Source organism: Galendromus occidentalis, unplaced genomic scaffold (genome assembly GCF_000255335.2).
Source record: "Galendromus occidentalis unplaced genomic scaffold, Mocc_1.1 scf7180000077524, whole genome shotgun sequence".
Lineage (NCBI taxonomy): Eukaryota > Metazoa > Arthropoda > Arachnida > Mesostigmata > Phytoseiidae > Galendromus > Galendromus occidentalis.
In genome coordinates this window covers 2954277-2968435 of record NW_003805512.1, presented here as the reverse complement: position 1 = coordinate 2968435, position 14159 = coordinate 2954277, and the positions used below count along the sequence as shown (strand labels likewise).

The 14159-nt window shown below is 50.8% G+C and overlaps 5 protein-coding genes across 6 annotated transcripts; 4 read left to right on the top strand and 1 right to left on the bottom strand.

The window, feature by feature from the left end:
- The first annotated feature begins 1521 nt into the window (after window positions 1–1521).
- On the top strand, window positions 1522–2307 carry LOC108864845 (cuticle protein 16.8). The gene is made up of 3 exons (XM_018641138.1): window positions 1522–1530; window positions 1647–2123; window positions 2236–2307. Exons 1-3 carry the CDS (start codon window positions 1522–1524, stop codon window positions 2305–2307), a joined length of 558 nt encoding a protein of 185 aa, XP_018496654.1.
- Window positions 2308–3539: 1232 nt separating this feature from the next.
- LOC100898803 (cuticle protein 16.8) lies at window positions 3540–4602 on the bottom strand. 2 transcript variants are annotated; one of them, XM_003747630.2, is made up of 3 exons: window positions 4567–4602; window positions 3896–4426; window positions 3540–3731 (listed from the first exon to the last, which is right to left on the bottom strand). In XM_003747630.2, exons 1-3 carry the CDS (start codon window positions 4576–4578, stop codon window positions 3690–3692), a joined length of 585 nt encoding a protein of 194 aa, XP_003747678.1. In that variant the 5' UTR covers window positions 4579–4602; the 3' UTR covers window positions 3540–3689. The 2 variants fall into 2 exon arrangements, with proteins under 2 accessions (XP_003747678.1, XP_018496671.1); XM_018641155.1 differs by having other exon boundaries at window positions 3896–4270; window positions 4567–4595.
- A 1294-nt stretch (window positions 4603–5896) lies between these two features.
- Window positions 5897–6920, top strand: LOC100898660 (cuticle protein 16.8). Its single transcript, XM_003747629.1, has 3 exons — window positions 5897–5979; window positions 6259–6297; window positions 6380–6920. The coding sequence occupies exons 1-3, from the start codon at window positions 5971–5973 to the stop codon at window positions 6698–6700; spliced, it is 369 nt and encodes a 122-aa protein (XP_003747677.1). The 5' UTR covers window positions 5897–5970; the 3' UTR covers window positions 6701–6920.
- A 293-nt stretch (window positions 6921–7213) lies between these two features.
- LOC100898519 (cuticle protein 10.9) lies at window positions 7214–8110 on the top strand. Its single transcript, XM_003747628.2, has 3 exons — window positions 7214–7239; window positions 7490–7828; window positions 7936–8110. Exons 1-3 carry the CDS (start codon window positions 7231–7233, stop codon window positions 8026–8028), a joined length of 441 nt encoding a protein of 146 aa, XP_003747676.1. The 5' UTR covers window positions 7214–7230; the 3' UTR covers window positions 8029–8110.
- A 1152-nt stretch (window positions 8111–9262) lies between these two features.
- On the top strand, window positions 9263–13630 carry LOC100902187 (probable E3 ubiquitin-protein ligase HECTD2). Its single transcript, XM_018641137.1, has 16 exons — window positions 9263–9272; window positions 9518–9589; window positions 9703–9821; window positions 9909–9975; window positions 10150–10303; window positions 10492–10684; window positions 10773–10904; window positions 10990–11078; window positions 11421–11555; window positions 11643–11783; window positions 11884–11980; window positions 12106–12274; window positions 12373–12858; window positions 12946–13052; window positions 13145–13404; window positions 13510–13630. The coding sequence occupies exons 1-16, from the start codon at window positions 9263–9265 to the stop codon at window positions 13628–13630; spliced, it is 2352 nt and encodes a 783-aa protein (XP_018496653.1).
- Window positions 13631–14159: the final 529 nt, after the last annotated feature.

Below are 14159 nucleotides of genomic sequence, written 5' to 3'. Positions count from 1 at the left end.
CCAATCCAGTGCCAATGCCTCCATCGGTCACGTCGGTTTCGGAGCAATTTCTGTGACGAGCCCAATTCTGGTACCTCCAAGGCCATTTGAGGATACACATTCAGCGTGGCCGAGAATGACTCTCCTTCTGAGGGAACGTGACGAGAATCCGGATGCCGATATTGCTAGAATTGTCTGGCAAGAGCTAGAACCTTCGTCCGTCCCCAATATCCACGGCGCTCTTCATCACATCCCGTGGAAAATAGATAGCTTTTCTTGTAAATTCCCACATCTCTCTGATGCAGCATCCCGATACTTCCCACAAAGTTGAGACTTTCCGATTGCTCTCCTCGCGAGGGTACCGTGCCAGATGACGAGTCTAAGAAACGGAAGTGCCATTAAACTGAGGTCGGACCTTCTGGTCAGGCGGAGACCGCGAGAGGAACCTCCTCTTCATCGTCCTGCATCGGGAACTATATGTAGAATCAGGGTTGTACGATGAAAGCTCCGCGCAAGCCACCGCTGAAGACTCCGGGGAGGCCGGAAGCCCGTGCGGAAACCTGCATGGAATCACGACGGGGTTGCAAGCCGCTCACGTGATCGAAGACACCATTGAGGCGGGCACACGATATTTCTCGGCAATGACAATGAACATCGGAGAAGGCGAGGCAATTGAAAAAGAATCGTCTGACTCGAATGGAGCTCCTAGAGCGAATGTTGGAGGCGGGAGTCGTAAAGAAGGATACTCGCGAGAGTTGCGCCGCGGGAGGGAAGATTCCACCCAAGATGGATTCTGGGGGGTTCTTTCTGCGCATCGGACTTCTCCGTATAGATTTCACCTCATGCTGGGGTCTCCTAGGGAACACTCCTCCGAGGACTTCAGTGCCGCCATGATGAGCAGGACGCCTTCGAATTCCTAGTAGCTAGTGATAAAGGGCATAAATTTTCACCCACGAACGTGTTATCGGTAGTTCATCGTCTTGAACAAACGAGCCATAGATTCCATCCACGGTGTGAATGCGAAGCGGGGCGACGACGCTTTTCAGAATTAACTAACCGAGCGTCAACGCATCACCGATTATGCGGGCCATCCTGTCGGCAGCGATTCTCTGGCGAGGAGCTGGTTGTATGTGACTGTTAGGGGCAGCTGGTTATCAGAGAATCGGAATTCTCTTCATTTCCCGTCCCCGCGCCCCATAGCGTCGGACACTGCGAAAAATGAGATTTGCTCTCAACGAAAATCGCGCGTGCTCAATGGATGTCGCCCCGGGTTTGATTCCTTCCGCTAGCGATCCAGAAGTTCACACTGACTTTTGCGCAAGTCAAATATCGTTAGCTACTGGCTTTGAGCTGTTTATCAAATGTGACAAAACTATCACTACGCGTGATCGACATACGGCATCTCGCCTAATGTGAGTTAGCGAAAGTGGCCTTGCGATGATGTCCGCGTACAAACTGAAAGGGTTCGATGATATACTTGCCTACTGCTAGTTCGTACGTATAAATGCATCGAAAATTGGTCGAAATTTATTAGAAATCATCATGCTGAAGGTGAGTGTGCCTTGGAAACCTCAGTGCGACGAGAACGACGGCTGGATACGGTGCTGAATCCTTGGTAACAACTCGAGAAGATACTTTCTCACGAACTCGCTTCCATCGCTTTCTAGTCTATCGCACTCGTCGCTCTTGTGGGATCGGCAGCCTGCCAGGTCCAACTCCGGGCCGATGAGATTTCTCAAGGCAGGAACACTTTGTACCGCGGAGCTGTACTCGCAAACCAGCAAGCAAATTACGGTCCTCCCCGACCCTACGAGTACGGCTACCAGCTCGATGATTCGAACGGCTCTCACGGCCACGCAGAAAAGCGTGATGAGAACGGACGTGTCGAAGGAGAGTACTCGATAAACTTGGGAGACGGCAGAGTACGAGTGGTTAAGTACGTCGCCGACGAGAACGGATACAGAGCTGACGTGTCTACCGATGAGCTCGGCACCGAATCGAAGAACCCCAACGACGTGTACATCGGTTCTACTGCGATCTCGGGTTACGAAGCTGCCCTGAGGTACGGACCCTTCGCTCCACCTCACGTGGAGCAGCCCCTGGTCGTTGCAGAAAGACCTCAGGTGCAAGCAATAAACAGTCAGGTGAGTAGTTTCAAGACTTTCTGAGCGCTCTTTTTGCATCAAGCAAGTCGCACACGGAGAATCGTGGCACCTGATATTTGAAGCGGGAAGGCTAAGCTGGAAATTGTCCTAGGTCGCCCTCCCGACGTACGGAACATTCGCTGGGGGACAGAATGCCGCGAACCGTCAACAGCGTCAAGGATAGAAACTTCCACGGAGAATCAATATTGTAAACACCATGTGTTGGGACGGAAATCATTCTGACTCGCGCTGTGGGTTCTAGCCCTTCATCCTGCCACCTGAACGTCGAGCTACCTATATCGAATAAACATTCCTGAATGAAGTTTTTGAGAAGTGATTGAAAACACACATCTCTTGATGTCTGCATGCCCTGGAGGGGACTCCGCGCTGCCCAAAACTGCCCTCCAAGATGGGAACCTTGCTTATCCGCCCGTTGATGCAATAAAACTTGATTGAGGGTGCGAGCGACCGGGAAATTTCGCCATTGAAAGACGAATTCACAATGAGCATCACATAAGCTTGGCTGAGCTAAGGAAACCATTAAGCATAATTCCGAGATACCATGTCGTGCCTTGCGAGCCGAAGATATCGCCCGGGTTTTCGGTTTTCGCGGCGCTCGAAGACAAGTGTTGCAGTTTCTCGTATTCAGAGTGGAGTGAGGACGACCGCCGAGTGACCCGCGAGAATCCGATGCTCTCGCCTAAGAGTTCTAATCCCGTGGCCGTCTCCGAAAGCAGTCTGCCTGGTCTCGGAACAGTGAATGTGTCTGGGGGGATCGACCCGATACAATCAGAGATAGCGCGAAACCATCTGGTGGTAATCCGTCGAGTTTTGCAAATCAAGTATTTTTGAGTATCCGCATCAGGGAGCAGTTACCTCCACGCCTGAGGACTCGCAGTGAGGAAAGAAAAGCCGATGGCCCCGCGAAAATGCTTCGCAATATTGAGCTCCCGCTCACGTGAGGTTTCGGCGGCTAATCGTACGAATATTTTCTTGATATGTAGCACCGGACGGAAACTGCGGAGACGGGAACACATTTCTTTATGCGTCGACTCTGCTCGGTGCGTCGGAAAATTCGTGGGTCCGAGGAGAAACCCAGTGTTTCTGCTCACGTCGCGTCGTCTGCTGTGCATAGGCGAACCTCGCTCTGACTCCCTCGGATTGCCCCAGTAGCAATCCGAGCTGAGCTTATATTTTGACACCGATTCCATATGGCTGCCGCGTCTCAGAGACGTCGCAAAATGAAAATGTAGTCTTCGAATGGACTGACTCATGAAGAATCGCTTCCATGAGCCGATGGAGAAGACTTTCCGGTGGGCATTCGGACTGTGGTCTCCGCTCGTGGAAATAAGAATTTAATGAATGTGAGTTTACATCATGTAGTTGATGGAACGTCGGATGAATCACACGGAAGTCATGGAAGTAATCAGAGACTTTTATTATGGTTCTGAATATGAATAGATGTATGTATTAGGAACAGATGTTTCGCATTCTGCCATGTACTCTGCGAATCCGCTCGGGGACCTTTTCTTCTTTGCGAATTCTATCAGCTGAGAAGCCATCAAGTCATCCCTGGGCCGCGAAGGTTCCGTATGTTGGCAAATTGACCTAGAGAAAAATCCGAGTGAGTACGGCCATACTTTTGGCTACTTCAAGCGTCAGACGCGTGTCTCATCAGGAGGGTTGCGGGCATATTCCAACCTATTCGAACATTGGGTCTGAGCCCGAATGATTGGAATACAAGTTTCCTAAAAATGTCAGCGAATTTTCACCTGAGTATTGAGGGCACGGACTTCTTCACGTCGTGGCGCTTCTGGTCGTGGTGCAACCTCTAAAGGCTTCTCTATGTGGGGCGGGGCGAACGGTCCATATTTCAAGGCCGCGTCGAAGCCCGAAATCGCCGTGGAGCCGATGTAGACGTCGTTCGGGTTCTTGGATTCAGTGCCAAGTTCATCGGTTGAGACATCAGCTCGGTAGCCGTTTTCGTCCGCGACGTATTTCACCACTCTCACTCGACCGTCGCCCAAGTTGATCGAGTACTCGCCTTCAACGCGTCCGGACTCATCTCGTTTCTCAACGTGCCCGTGGGAGCCGTTGGTATCGTCTAATTGATAGCCATATTCGTAAGGTCTCTGCTCGTATTGCACCTGTTGATCCGCATTGGACAATCGCTGAAGAGTCGTTCGGACTCTATCCTGCCGATTTCTCGACGACGTCGTGAAACTCTGCGAGTAACTGCCGTCCTGCTCGTCCTGGTAATCCTGAGACAGCGCCACCGAGGCAATAGCCAAGATCAGACTCACCTAATGAGACATGAACGCACTCTTTATGAATCAGGACGACTAGGCACCCCACATAGCATCACTAGAACTACTCCAAATCAGCCCGGCAGATAAACCTCGGAGGAGCAGTCCTCCGATCCGTACGGAAATCATGTTACTACCTTGAAAATCATCTCTCACTTTTGGGACCTCGGAATTTCCTTATCTCTTTTTATACAATTCCTGAATGCGAGTGGGAAGGAGGTCGGTAAAACCCCGTAGAAAGCGGAGTTTTCCTTTTCTCGTCAACTCGTACAAGAGGCATTCACGGTATACGAAATTCTCTTATGTGGGCTATGAAGTCAGTACATCGGTCACGTCCGGCAGCGTACAGGTACCCAACAATAACTGTCTTCTTTCCGACCATCAATGTTCTCGCTCGTGAACGACATTCGTTCGGAAACCCAGGTGGGAGTCCGTGGGGAACTACAAGCATGTTCTTCTCTGCGTCATGGAAGATACTTGTTTTTGTCTCACTCCCTCTCCGGAACTCGCTCGCGGAGCCGAGTCACGATGACTTGCGGACGGATTCGTCCAAGATTCCTCTCATCCGCTCGGAAGCCGTCATTCTCGAGGACTCGGGCTATTTAAATGTAGGTAGGATCGATCATGCTAGCGAGCATGGATGTCGCTTCCCTTGATGACGAGGGCGTGCAATCCTTCACGGGGCTGCAGGACACATCAGCTGTTCATCCCAGTTTCCGGTGACTCATTGAACAACATGAGCATCGTCGCAAAGTTCAATCAGAATGCAGCTCCACGATCAGAACAAACAAACGGGATCTTTTCACGCAATGAAGGCGGGAGGATTATGCAATGAGCTACCGATTATCTAAGACCGAGAAGGAGAAGAGTAGTTCTATATAGCGCGGAGCGAAATTCCTCCCCAACGAATTATATACATATATTCATGCAGGTCTCCACTATCCAGCGATGCTTCGGCTCAAAAATGGCGGAATCTGCTGCATGCGTCGAGATTCCGCCAGGATGGAGCAGGGCCGCACTCGTTCGCGAGCGTTCGGTTCGTTCCACGTGCATGTTTAATGCCGAAAAAAACTGAGCGTCAGAAATAATTATTATCAATTCGATGGTTCGGATGAACGGTGGTATGTTTTCGGAGAATGAGTTCCTACACTCGGAAGGCGGAGCTCTGATAAGCAGCCACTCGGGTCCGCTTCGTGAGCTCCTGATCGCTGGCACAGAGATCGAGGATCCGCACCGAGCATCGTGCGACCAGAAGACCGACGTAAGAAAAGAAAGTCGGACCTGTTTGTGTGTTCGTTACGGTTCTTCGATGAGATATCAATTATCTCGGTGGTGGCCTTGGCCCTTTCAGAAGATGTCACTTGCTCTGCACAGTTGAAAAAGATATTTTCATTGATAAGACAGGGAGGTAAATCCGCGACACGAATCATTGCCGCCGTATAAAAGTCGCACCGAGGAAAGAAAAACACAGTATTGGGCTGTCGGCTATTTAAAACGGTTCATCGGTGCTCATCGTCTGTGTGTTCAAATCCTCGACCGAAATGAGAAGCGTGAGTACTGCGAATACTGCCGACGAGAGCACAAAATTATTACGTCGATGAAAGGGGACGGTAGCGGCCGCTAAATCAATCGGCAGCTCGAGATGTTCAGAAAAAGTCCGAGTATCGAGACCAAACTTGGGAAAAGCACCCTGAAAGATCCTCCTAACCAGGATTTTCGGGGGGGCGCGCTTCTGAGCCTACTCGTTGACGAACTTGAGCGGCGGATAATCACAGAAATTAGCACGGTGATTCCGTAATGCTCATGAGAAGTGTGATTTCATCTTTCAGTTCATCGTCGCCGCTCTCTTCGCGAGCTTGTGCGTTGTGGTAAGTCGCAACCGGCATGTACAGCCAAAATCCTAGAGCCATTTCAGCTACCGAATCCGAGCCTGACAATCGAATTCCACAGCACTGCCAGGATCTGTACGGAGATTTGGCGCAACCCTCACCGTACCAATTCGGCTACACAGCGACCAGCGAGGAGGGTTCACATGGTCATTCCGAGACTTTCGATGGAACGCAACGCGCCGAGGGATCCTACTTCTTGAAATTGGCTGATGGCCGCGAGAGGACTGTCACTTATACTGCCGATGAGAACGGTTTCCATCCGGAAATTCAAACAAACGAATTGGGAACCGAATCGAAGAACCCCGGAGGCGCCCTGTACAAGTCCTCCGCTCCAACCGGACCTGACGCTGCAATCCAAGCTGATTCTCAAGCCCGTCAATGATAGCAATGATAAGAAAAACCCGGATCTGTGAGCCCGCGATGTGAAACACCGTCTCGAGTCCCCAACAACCCTCCTGTGATTTCCGAGTAAAGCGTGCGGAGCAGTTCATCAGATATTCTGAGAATGAGAATCGACTGCTCGGCGTGGTAAAATTGACATGTTATCTTTGCTCTAATATAAGAGCTGCCTGGAATTGAATAAACGCTGACTCGATGAACTTCAATCGCCTGCACGGAAGATCCTTAGCGGTATGGAAAGTCGCGGGTCGTCTCCGAGAAGGAAGAGACGTGCACGCGAAATTCCGCGACCGCGATGGCGGCATAAACCGCTTAGAAGAATACTAATCCCTCCACAGTAAATCATCCAAGGTCGTCTCTAGAATTTAGAAGCCCCAGAAAATAATCGAAGTAGACGAAAGCGTCGACAACGACGACTGAGACAACCCTATTTCGCAACCAGTAAGGGGAGATCTTCGCTCTGTTGTATATAAGCGCACCCCTGTCTGATGTTGCGCATCACCGACCATCAATATGAAGCAGGTTCGTGAATCTATTAATTCTTCTTCGCTCCAAGCTTCAACATTGAACTGTCGCACCCGTTCACTGTGCTGATAATTCCGTCGGGGCTTTGATGAAAATCCAGCCGAGAGGATTCTCAATGATTCCGACAAGAATTCCATTCGTTCGAGCGAAGAGAGCATCGTCGCGAACTCGCACTCGACAACAAATAATGAACCAGCCAAGAGATTTTGACTTTTGAGAGCATCGACTCCAACTTACTTTTCCATAGTTCCTGATATTCGTCGCGGTTGTCACCGTCGCCTCCGCCCAGAGCGTCGCGGATCAGTATGGGGATCTTTCACAACCGACGCCGTACGAATACGCCTACACGGCAGAATCCGATGAAGGCTCTCACGGACATTCCGAAAAGTTCGATGGCAACTCTCGCGCTGAAGGAAATTATTTCTTGAAGTTGGCTGACGGGAGAGAGAGATATGTCAGCTATACGGCCGACGAGAGTGGATTCCACCCCGAGATTCAGACAAATGAGCTCGGAACTGAGTCCAAGAATCCCGGAGATGCTGTTTACGTGTCGTCGGCACCCTCCGGACCCGATGCCGCTATCCAGGTAAACTCTACCTCGCTTTCACGATCCCGATCGCGGAATTCGAAGGAAGGGGTGTATCATACTCGCGTAGGTACCGGCTCATGAATTTCCTCTCCGAATATCTTCAGGCCTACGGCGGACCTTTCCCCGAGAGCATCGGTCAAGGAGTTCGACCTGTCGTCGCCCGCGCCGCCGCTGCCGCGGCTGCCAGCGCATCTTAGATTTGCTGCGGAGCCAGAGGTCAGGCAAAAGAATATCTCTTCCCGAGGGAGAACGGGCCAGTTAGCAAGAATAAATTTCTTCGGACCATCGGGAATCTTTTTCGTCGTCTGAAAGCTCCTAATGAACGCCCTCGTCGAGCCCTCGTCTCATACATATTGAGATTGTATGTAAACGTATTCGGATACAAATTCATAACTCAGCAGACGGAATCAACTTCATCCCGCCTGTTCGCAGCCTATGTGGCATCCGCATGTTTGATCGACCTGCATCACCGGACGAAGAGAATGAGAAGTAGCGCAGCAGGAAGTCCCGATATCCGCATAAACGACCAGGTCCATAACCTTCCCCGTCGAAAAGTATTACCTCCAAGGGATCGAAGGGCCTTTCAGAGGTTTGCCAGCTCGATAAATGCTCACGATGGAAATAAAACCCCAGGCTATCGGTAATACTGCACGTCCCTACACTGCACAGCCAGCTCACACGCAACTCAGGCCCGCTTAGATTGAGTTCCCTATAACGTATCGACAACATCGTCGAACGATGGAACCCTCAGCAGAATTATAGATATCTGATCATGGGAGTTCCGAATACATACGAATCGAGAGGAGAGGGTAACTTGCAGCGGAATGCACCGAGGATACGGTCCTCGAACGATTTCAGGTTGAGCCTGGACTAGTGAGCTGCCCTTCTCTAGCCGTTGTCAGCGAGGAATCGATATGCGGATTACGAAACGGCATAGAAGGAACGACTCGCACGGATAAAGAAAGTTCTTTGGTCCCCGCATCATGCGGCATGCGCAACTTGAGTTTCTTCGCGGTCCGTCGCTTGTGGCGAATCAGTGCAGAGGGGGAACGCGGGATTTCAGCAAATTTTCCTGAGCATATTCATGTTCGTTACTTCTCCAGTAAAAGCATTTCTCGGTACAACGAACAAGGAATTTCTCCTCCTTTGGCCAGCTCGCCATAGGGATAGTGTTGAGCGGCATTCGTTACAGCGAAAACTCGGTATAACGAACCAGTTTCGTCGGTCCCCTCGTGTTCGTAGTAACGGGCTCTTACTGTATCTGCATCAATGTAAGCCTTCTCCGGCTGGCAACTCTTAGCCTTTCGTCGCTTGATTCGATTTGACTAAAAATCAATGCGGAGCGACCCGGATTCTCCATGCGGGGAGCTGAATTTTGCATGCCCGGAGAGCTGGCTTAAATCTCGTTGCCATGGCTACGTCTCGCCAATCATGGTACCAGGTAAGTAGGCGCAAGGCCTCGCATCGGATACCGACTGCATACGTATACACCTTCTCTTGACGGAGAGGAGTTTGCCCGAGAATCCTCTCTGTGACAACGTTCGAGTCGACCGAGGGAACAAGTGTCCCCTCCCGTGAGCAAGTCTGAGATGGAGAGATGCTTCATACAATCAAGGAGGGAGTCGTTGCGACCGTGATGACTGTCGATGGTCGCTATTGAATCGGACCTCACAATGTTCCCCGTAGCAACTGGCGAGCCCCCCATGGTCGAGGCGCCGGCGAACCGGACTTGTCCGTCGTGCCGCATATCGGTATCAGGTGTGTTTCGGAAGTCGGGAATCTCCCCGGGACATCTTACGTGACGTTTAATGCTAAAAAAGATGAGATGCAAACTGAACCATTCAATGAAAGTACCCGAAACCTCTCTCTAGTGGATCAGCAATCCCGGGTCATGTGTCCGTTCTGTGGCGGCTTCTACGACCAGAGAGCGAATTCTGATTTCAACATGAGACGGAGCAGCTCTGTCGCGAACGGTTACTTGCCACACATCGTGAGTTACGAATCTCATTCGGCTGGTTCCTCGCCTTCGACCGATTTTTCATCGAACGATAGCTTACACCTCGATTTCCGATTCCAGGACGACATAAGCAGACGCCATTCCTCGATAGGAGAAAGACTCGGAGCCTTACAAGGTTATCTAGCAGGTGAATAAATCAGGGTAGCATGCCGGGGACCGCATCCGAATCTCCTGGAGGATGCGCGGAGTTATTCTTCAGGGGAAGGCCCGGAGGCAGTCGCGGGATTCAGCAGCCTCAAGCTGGGAAAGGGTGTATGCCGCAAATGAATCTACGAGAGTGTTTTTCGTTCCCGACGCTCAGGACTCATCCTCCGGAACGGGCAGGAGAATCAATTTTATTTACCGCCAGTAGAGAAAGAAAAGGAAGACAAGGATGACGGCCGCATCACTCCCGGAAGTTCAGACGACGATTCTCTGGACTATCCGATCAGAAATTTAGATGCTGCGGCTTATCGGTAAAGTATCACGCGACGAATCACTTTGGATTGGATGGAACCGAATCGACGCTCGATTCACCTTGCACCACATCGGAAATTGAGATTAGCGAGCCTTCTCGAGGACTTCGCGCTGCATGCTCAGGTCGACTAACGATTCGGGGACTGAAGAATCAGCTTCGAGTACGTATTCGTTCTTCATTTCGCAGAGCCCTGCTCGAAGATTGCAAAGCAAAGGAAAACTACGTCCCGCTACAAGAACTCCTGGAGCAAACTTTCTGCTGCTTCGTGGAAATGTCATCCATCTTTAAAATGGATCCCAAGCAGGAGAACGCACGTCCCGAAGACCCGGACATCAAGAAAGAGCTCCTCTTCGAAATCTACGATAGCTTCGAAACCTTGGTCTGTAATTTGAGCTTGAGTGATGCGACTTCACAGAGAACCATCCATCACCCCGCTCTCTTTCTACTGTCCGAATCGAACTTTCCAGCCGGGATACTTGGCGAAAAGCGTCTTGAAGGCGGTGATAAGTTCTCTATTGGAGCTCGATGTCCGTTTGATGGCGAAGGATGATGTCCGCTCGGTGTATATCTTACTGCTCAATCCGATTTTCTCATCTCAGGTACGATTTTCGATATGGGGCGAACACTTCGACACGTTTTTTTCTGTCGCAGCCGATCCGCATTTAGGATATGTTAATTTCACAGGCGTCCTATACGGTGTTTGCTCACCTGGTCCGTCGTGTTGTTTCACTCCCAAGCCCAGACCATCAGCTCTTGATCCACTGGTTTGCCAGGTAAAGGTGAAGACTCCCCATAGAGGCGCGACTGGATAAGGTATCGCCCAGGACGGGTTCTAAGACCTCGTAGATGATGACGCGCCTGGTGCGGACCCAGAGAAACCTCCGCGGAACAAGATGACCTATGTATATCGAAGCGTTCGTCGGTCTCGACGGGTTCCGCACGAGGGAGTTCCTCCTCGTGTAAGATTAAGGTCTCCGAGGAGACGACCCCCGCGACAGATTGGCACCCTGCGTTCATTCGGACCCCGTCTCTAGGAGAGGCGATACCCTTCGGCTCGACCTTACGCCTCGAAACATCATGAGCTCCGATTTTAATTTCGCATGAATTTCGAGCAGCACGGAGGCGAGTCGCACCCGGGAGCTCGTTAAGAGACTGCTACAGTTCATAACTATTCGGGAGTTTCCGCCCGCTAACGGTCACCGTCTGCCTTCGATCAACAAGAGTCGTTGGTGGATTCCATGCGCTACAAGGTGTGTGTCGCTATTCAGAGAGGAATCATGTGACATTGTAGAGGGATCCCCAGTAATCCAGGACTCCTGTGTCGCTCCCGGCCGCAGGGTTCTAGCTCTACTGAACGCGTCGAATAACAGGAACACTCCTCCGCCCTTGGAGTATGCGGAATTCTACAATTCGGCGCTCGATCATATCAATCTCATGGCGGAGTACTACCGGTGGCAGACCCCGGGGAAAAGCAATAAGTAAGAACTCGCGCATTATCCATATCTTACCTGCACGCTCTACCTCGGGATCCGCGGCATGGATGCGGATTATTTCTCGTTATGTCTCAAACTCCGGCAGGTTTTCGTATTGCCAATATCCCTTCATTCTGAGCATAGTCGCGAAGAAGTTCATCCTGCAGAGAGATTCCGAGCAGCAGATGATATTGAACGCTAGAGTGAGTTCCCCCCGTTCGGAGCGAATATACAGCTCTCGATCTAATGTTCACTGCCGACTTGATGACAGCGATAAGATTCGCCCATGGTTCGATCGATAATCCCAAGCACCGACGAATGTTCACAGCGCTCCCTCTTGAATCGAGCTCTGCAACATCAAGTCCCGGATCTGGATGTTTTTTTCTTGAACCTGAACGTCCGGAGGCAGCACCTCGTCTCAGATTCACTGAATGAGATCGCGAGGAAACAAGCCGATCTGAAGAAAAAACTCAAAGTGACTTTCGTCGGGGAGCCTGGTGAGTTGGAGGGAGCGAACAGCAACCCCGTCGGGATTCAGATTAGGATGGAGTTGGCGTTCATGTCGGGGCTTGCCATCATCGCCTTCATTCTGCAGGTTTGGACATGGGTGGACTCACCAAAGAATGGTTCCTGCTGTTGATAAAGCAGATCTTCAGCTCCGATTATGGCATGTTCGTATACCACAACCAAGCTCGCTGCTACTGGTTCAGTACCGCTCAAATAGGGAATTTGCGAGAGTACAACTTAATAGGTGTGCTCATGGGTCTGGCAGTCTACAATTCTATAATTCTCGATCTCAATTTCCCAACTGCCTGCTACAAGAAACTCCTAAGCCCGCCGGTAGTGCCCTCGAATATGGACACATCTAATGTGGGAAATTGCAAGTTTACTCTGGAGGATCTTTCGGAAGTTATGCCCGACGTGGTGGTCGGCCTGCGGGAACTTCTCTCCTATGAGGGGAACGTTGAGGAAGATTTCTTGATGCACTTCGAAGCGTCGGTGGAAGAATTCGGCGAGGTTAAAACTCACGTGCTCAAGGAGGCCGGTGAGCACATCGCGGTTACCAACGAGAACAGACAAGGTAGAGGCTCGATCGATGAAGGGGGAACGATTTCCAGATCCCTGCCCTCCCATGGCGATTGACGGAAGTCCTTTTCCGCTCTTACAGAGTACGTTGACCTCTACGTAGATTTGATCCTCAATCAAGCGATAGGGCAACCATTCAAAGCGTTCTACCTGGGATTCCACAGTGTCTGCGCTTCCAACGCGTTAATTGTGAGTCAGCTCACCCGCCCCCTTTCTCGACAGCCCCCCTTCCCCTCCGAATTCGGCATGACTTCAAGCCGCTCTCCTCTCTGTCCCGACAGATGCTTCGTCCCGAAGAGGTGGAACTACTGGTGTGCGGATGGCCCAAACTCGATCTCGACGCCCTTCGCAAAGTGACCGTTTACGATGGTTTCAAGGCGGATGACCCTCTCATCGCTCAATTGTGGGAGATTCTAGAGTCGTTTTCCGTCCAGTTGCAACAACAGTTTTTGAGGTTCTGTACAGGATCGGATCGGGTTCCCGTGGGAGGCATGTCGGAGATGAGCTTCAAGATAAGCGCAATCAACAACAAAACGGACATGTGAGCGACTTGAGTGAAAATACAGACTAATTCGGTATAGAGAGGGCCAGCTTGTCTCTCTCCCCCTGCAATTTGATTTGTCTGGTAAGTCTCGACTCCTCACAGGCTCCCGATATCCCACACCTGTTTCAACCAGTTGTGCTTACCTCGATACCCGGACGCCACAACGCTGAAAGAAAAACTCATCATAGCGATATCAAACGCTGAAGGCTTCGGACTCGAATGAAAGAGAGTTGTCTCGAATGCGCATAGGACAACACGTATTCGAACCGCTCTGATTCTCGGAGAGAAGTGTCACATCATCCAAGGTCCTCTCAGAAACGGTTCTCCGCCTTGGCAACCGCACAGTGATTAGGTGACGATTAGGAACAACTTTGATATTACCGAATGTTCTCCCACGATGCGATCGCATCCCTACCGGCGGATTTCGGGACTCCCAAATAAAGTTATTCTTGAGAATAGCGGAAGTGTTCTTCACTGGTTATCGGAAACGCATATAGCCCTCAGAAACTATTCACGACGTCGACGCAATTCACTCGAGCAATCCTATTCGAAAGAAACCTTCTTTGCTCTAATTGAATACATCACTTGATCAATTCATGATTGATTGATATATTCTCTCCTAGAACTCTCTAATTTTTCGGAATTCCTATCATCTCATCATGTTCTTGAGCTGGACGCAGGACGCGGTGGACGGTCCTGCAGAGCGAAATCTCCCCCCTAATGAGTTATGGAAAGCTTTCATTTGTGGCGGG

Bases quoted from the DNA above. Each gene is read 5' to 3' on its own strand.
- LOC100902187 (XM_018641137.1), top strand. The intron at 11,079-11,420 runs GTAAAGGTGAAG...AATTTCGAGCAG, and splicing joins TTGATCCACTGGTTTGCCAG to CACGGAGGCGAGTCGCACCC. The intron at 12,859-12,945 runs GTAGAGGCTCGA...CCGCTCTTACAG, and splicing joins TACCAACGAGAACAGACAAG to AGTACGTTGACCTCTACGTA.
- LOC100898803 (XM_003747630.2), bottom strand. The intron at 3,732-3,895 runs GTGAAAATTCGC...ATTTTTCTCTAG, and splicing joins TCCGTGCCCTCAATACTCAG to GTCAATTTGCCAACATACGG.
- LOC100898660 (XM_003747629.1), top strand. The intron at 6,298-6,379 runs GTAAGTCGCAAC...CGAATTCCACAG, and splicing joins TCGCGAGCTTGTGCGTTGTG to CACTGCCAGGATCTGTACGG.
- LOC100898519 (XM_003747628.2), top strand. The intron at 7,829-7,935 runs GTAAACTCTACC...GAATATCTTCAG, and splicing joins GACCCGATGCCGCTATCCAG to GCCTACGGCGGACCTTTCCC.
- LOC108864845 (XM_018641138.1), top strand. The intron at 2,124-2,235 runs GTGAGTAGTTTC...AAATTGTCCTAG, and splicing joins TGCAAGCAATAAACAGTCAG to GTCGCCCTCCCGACGTACGG.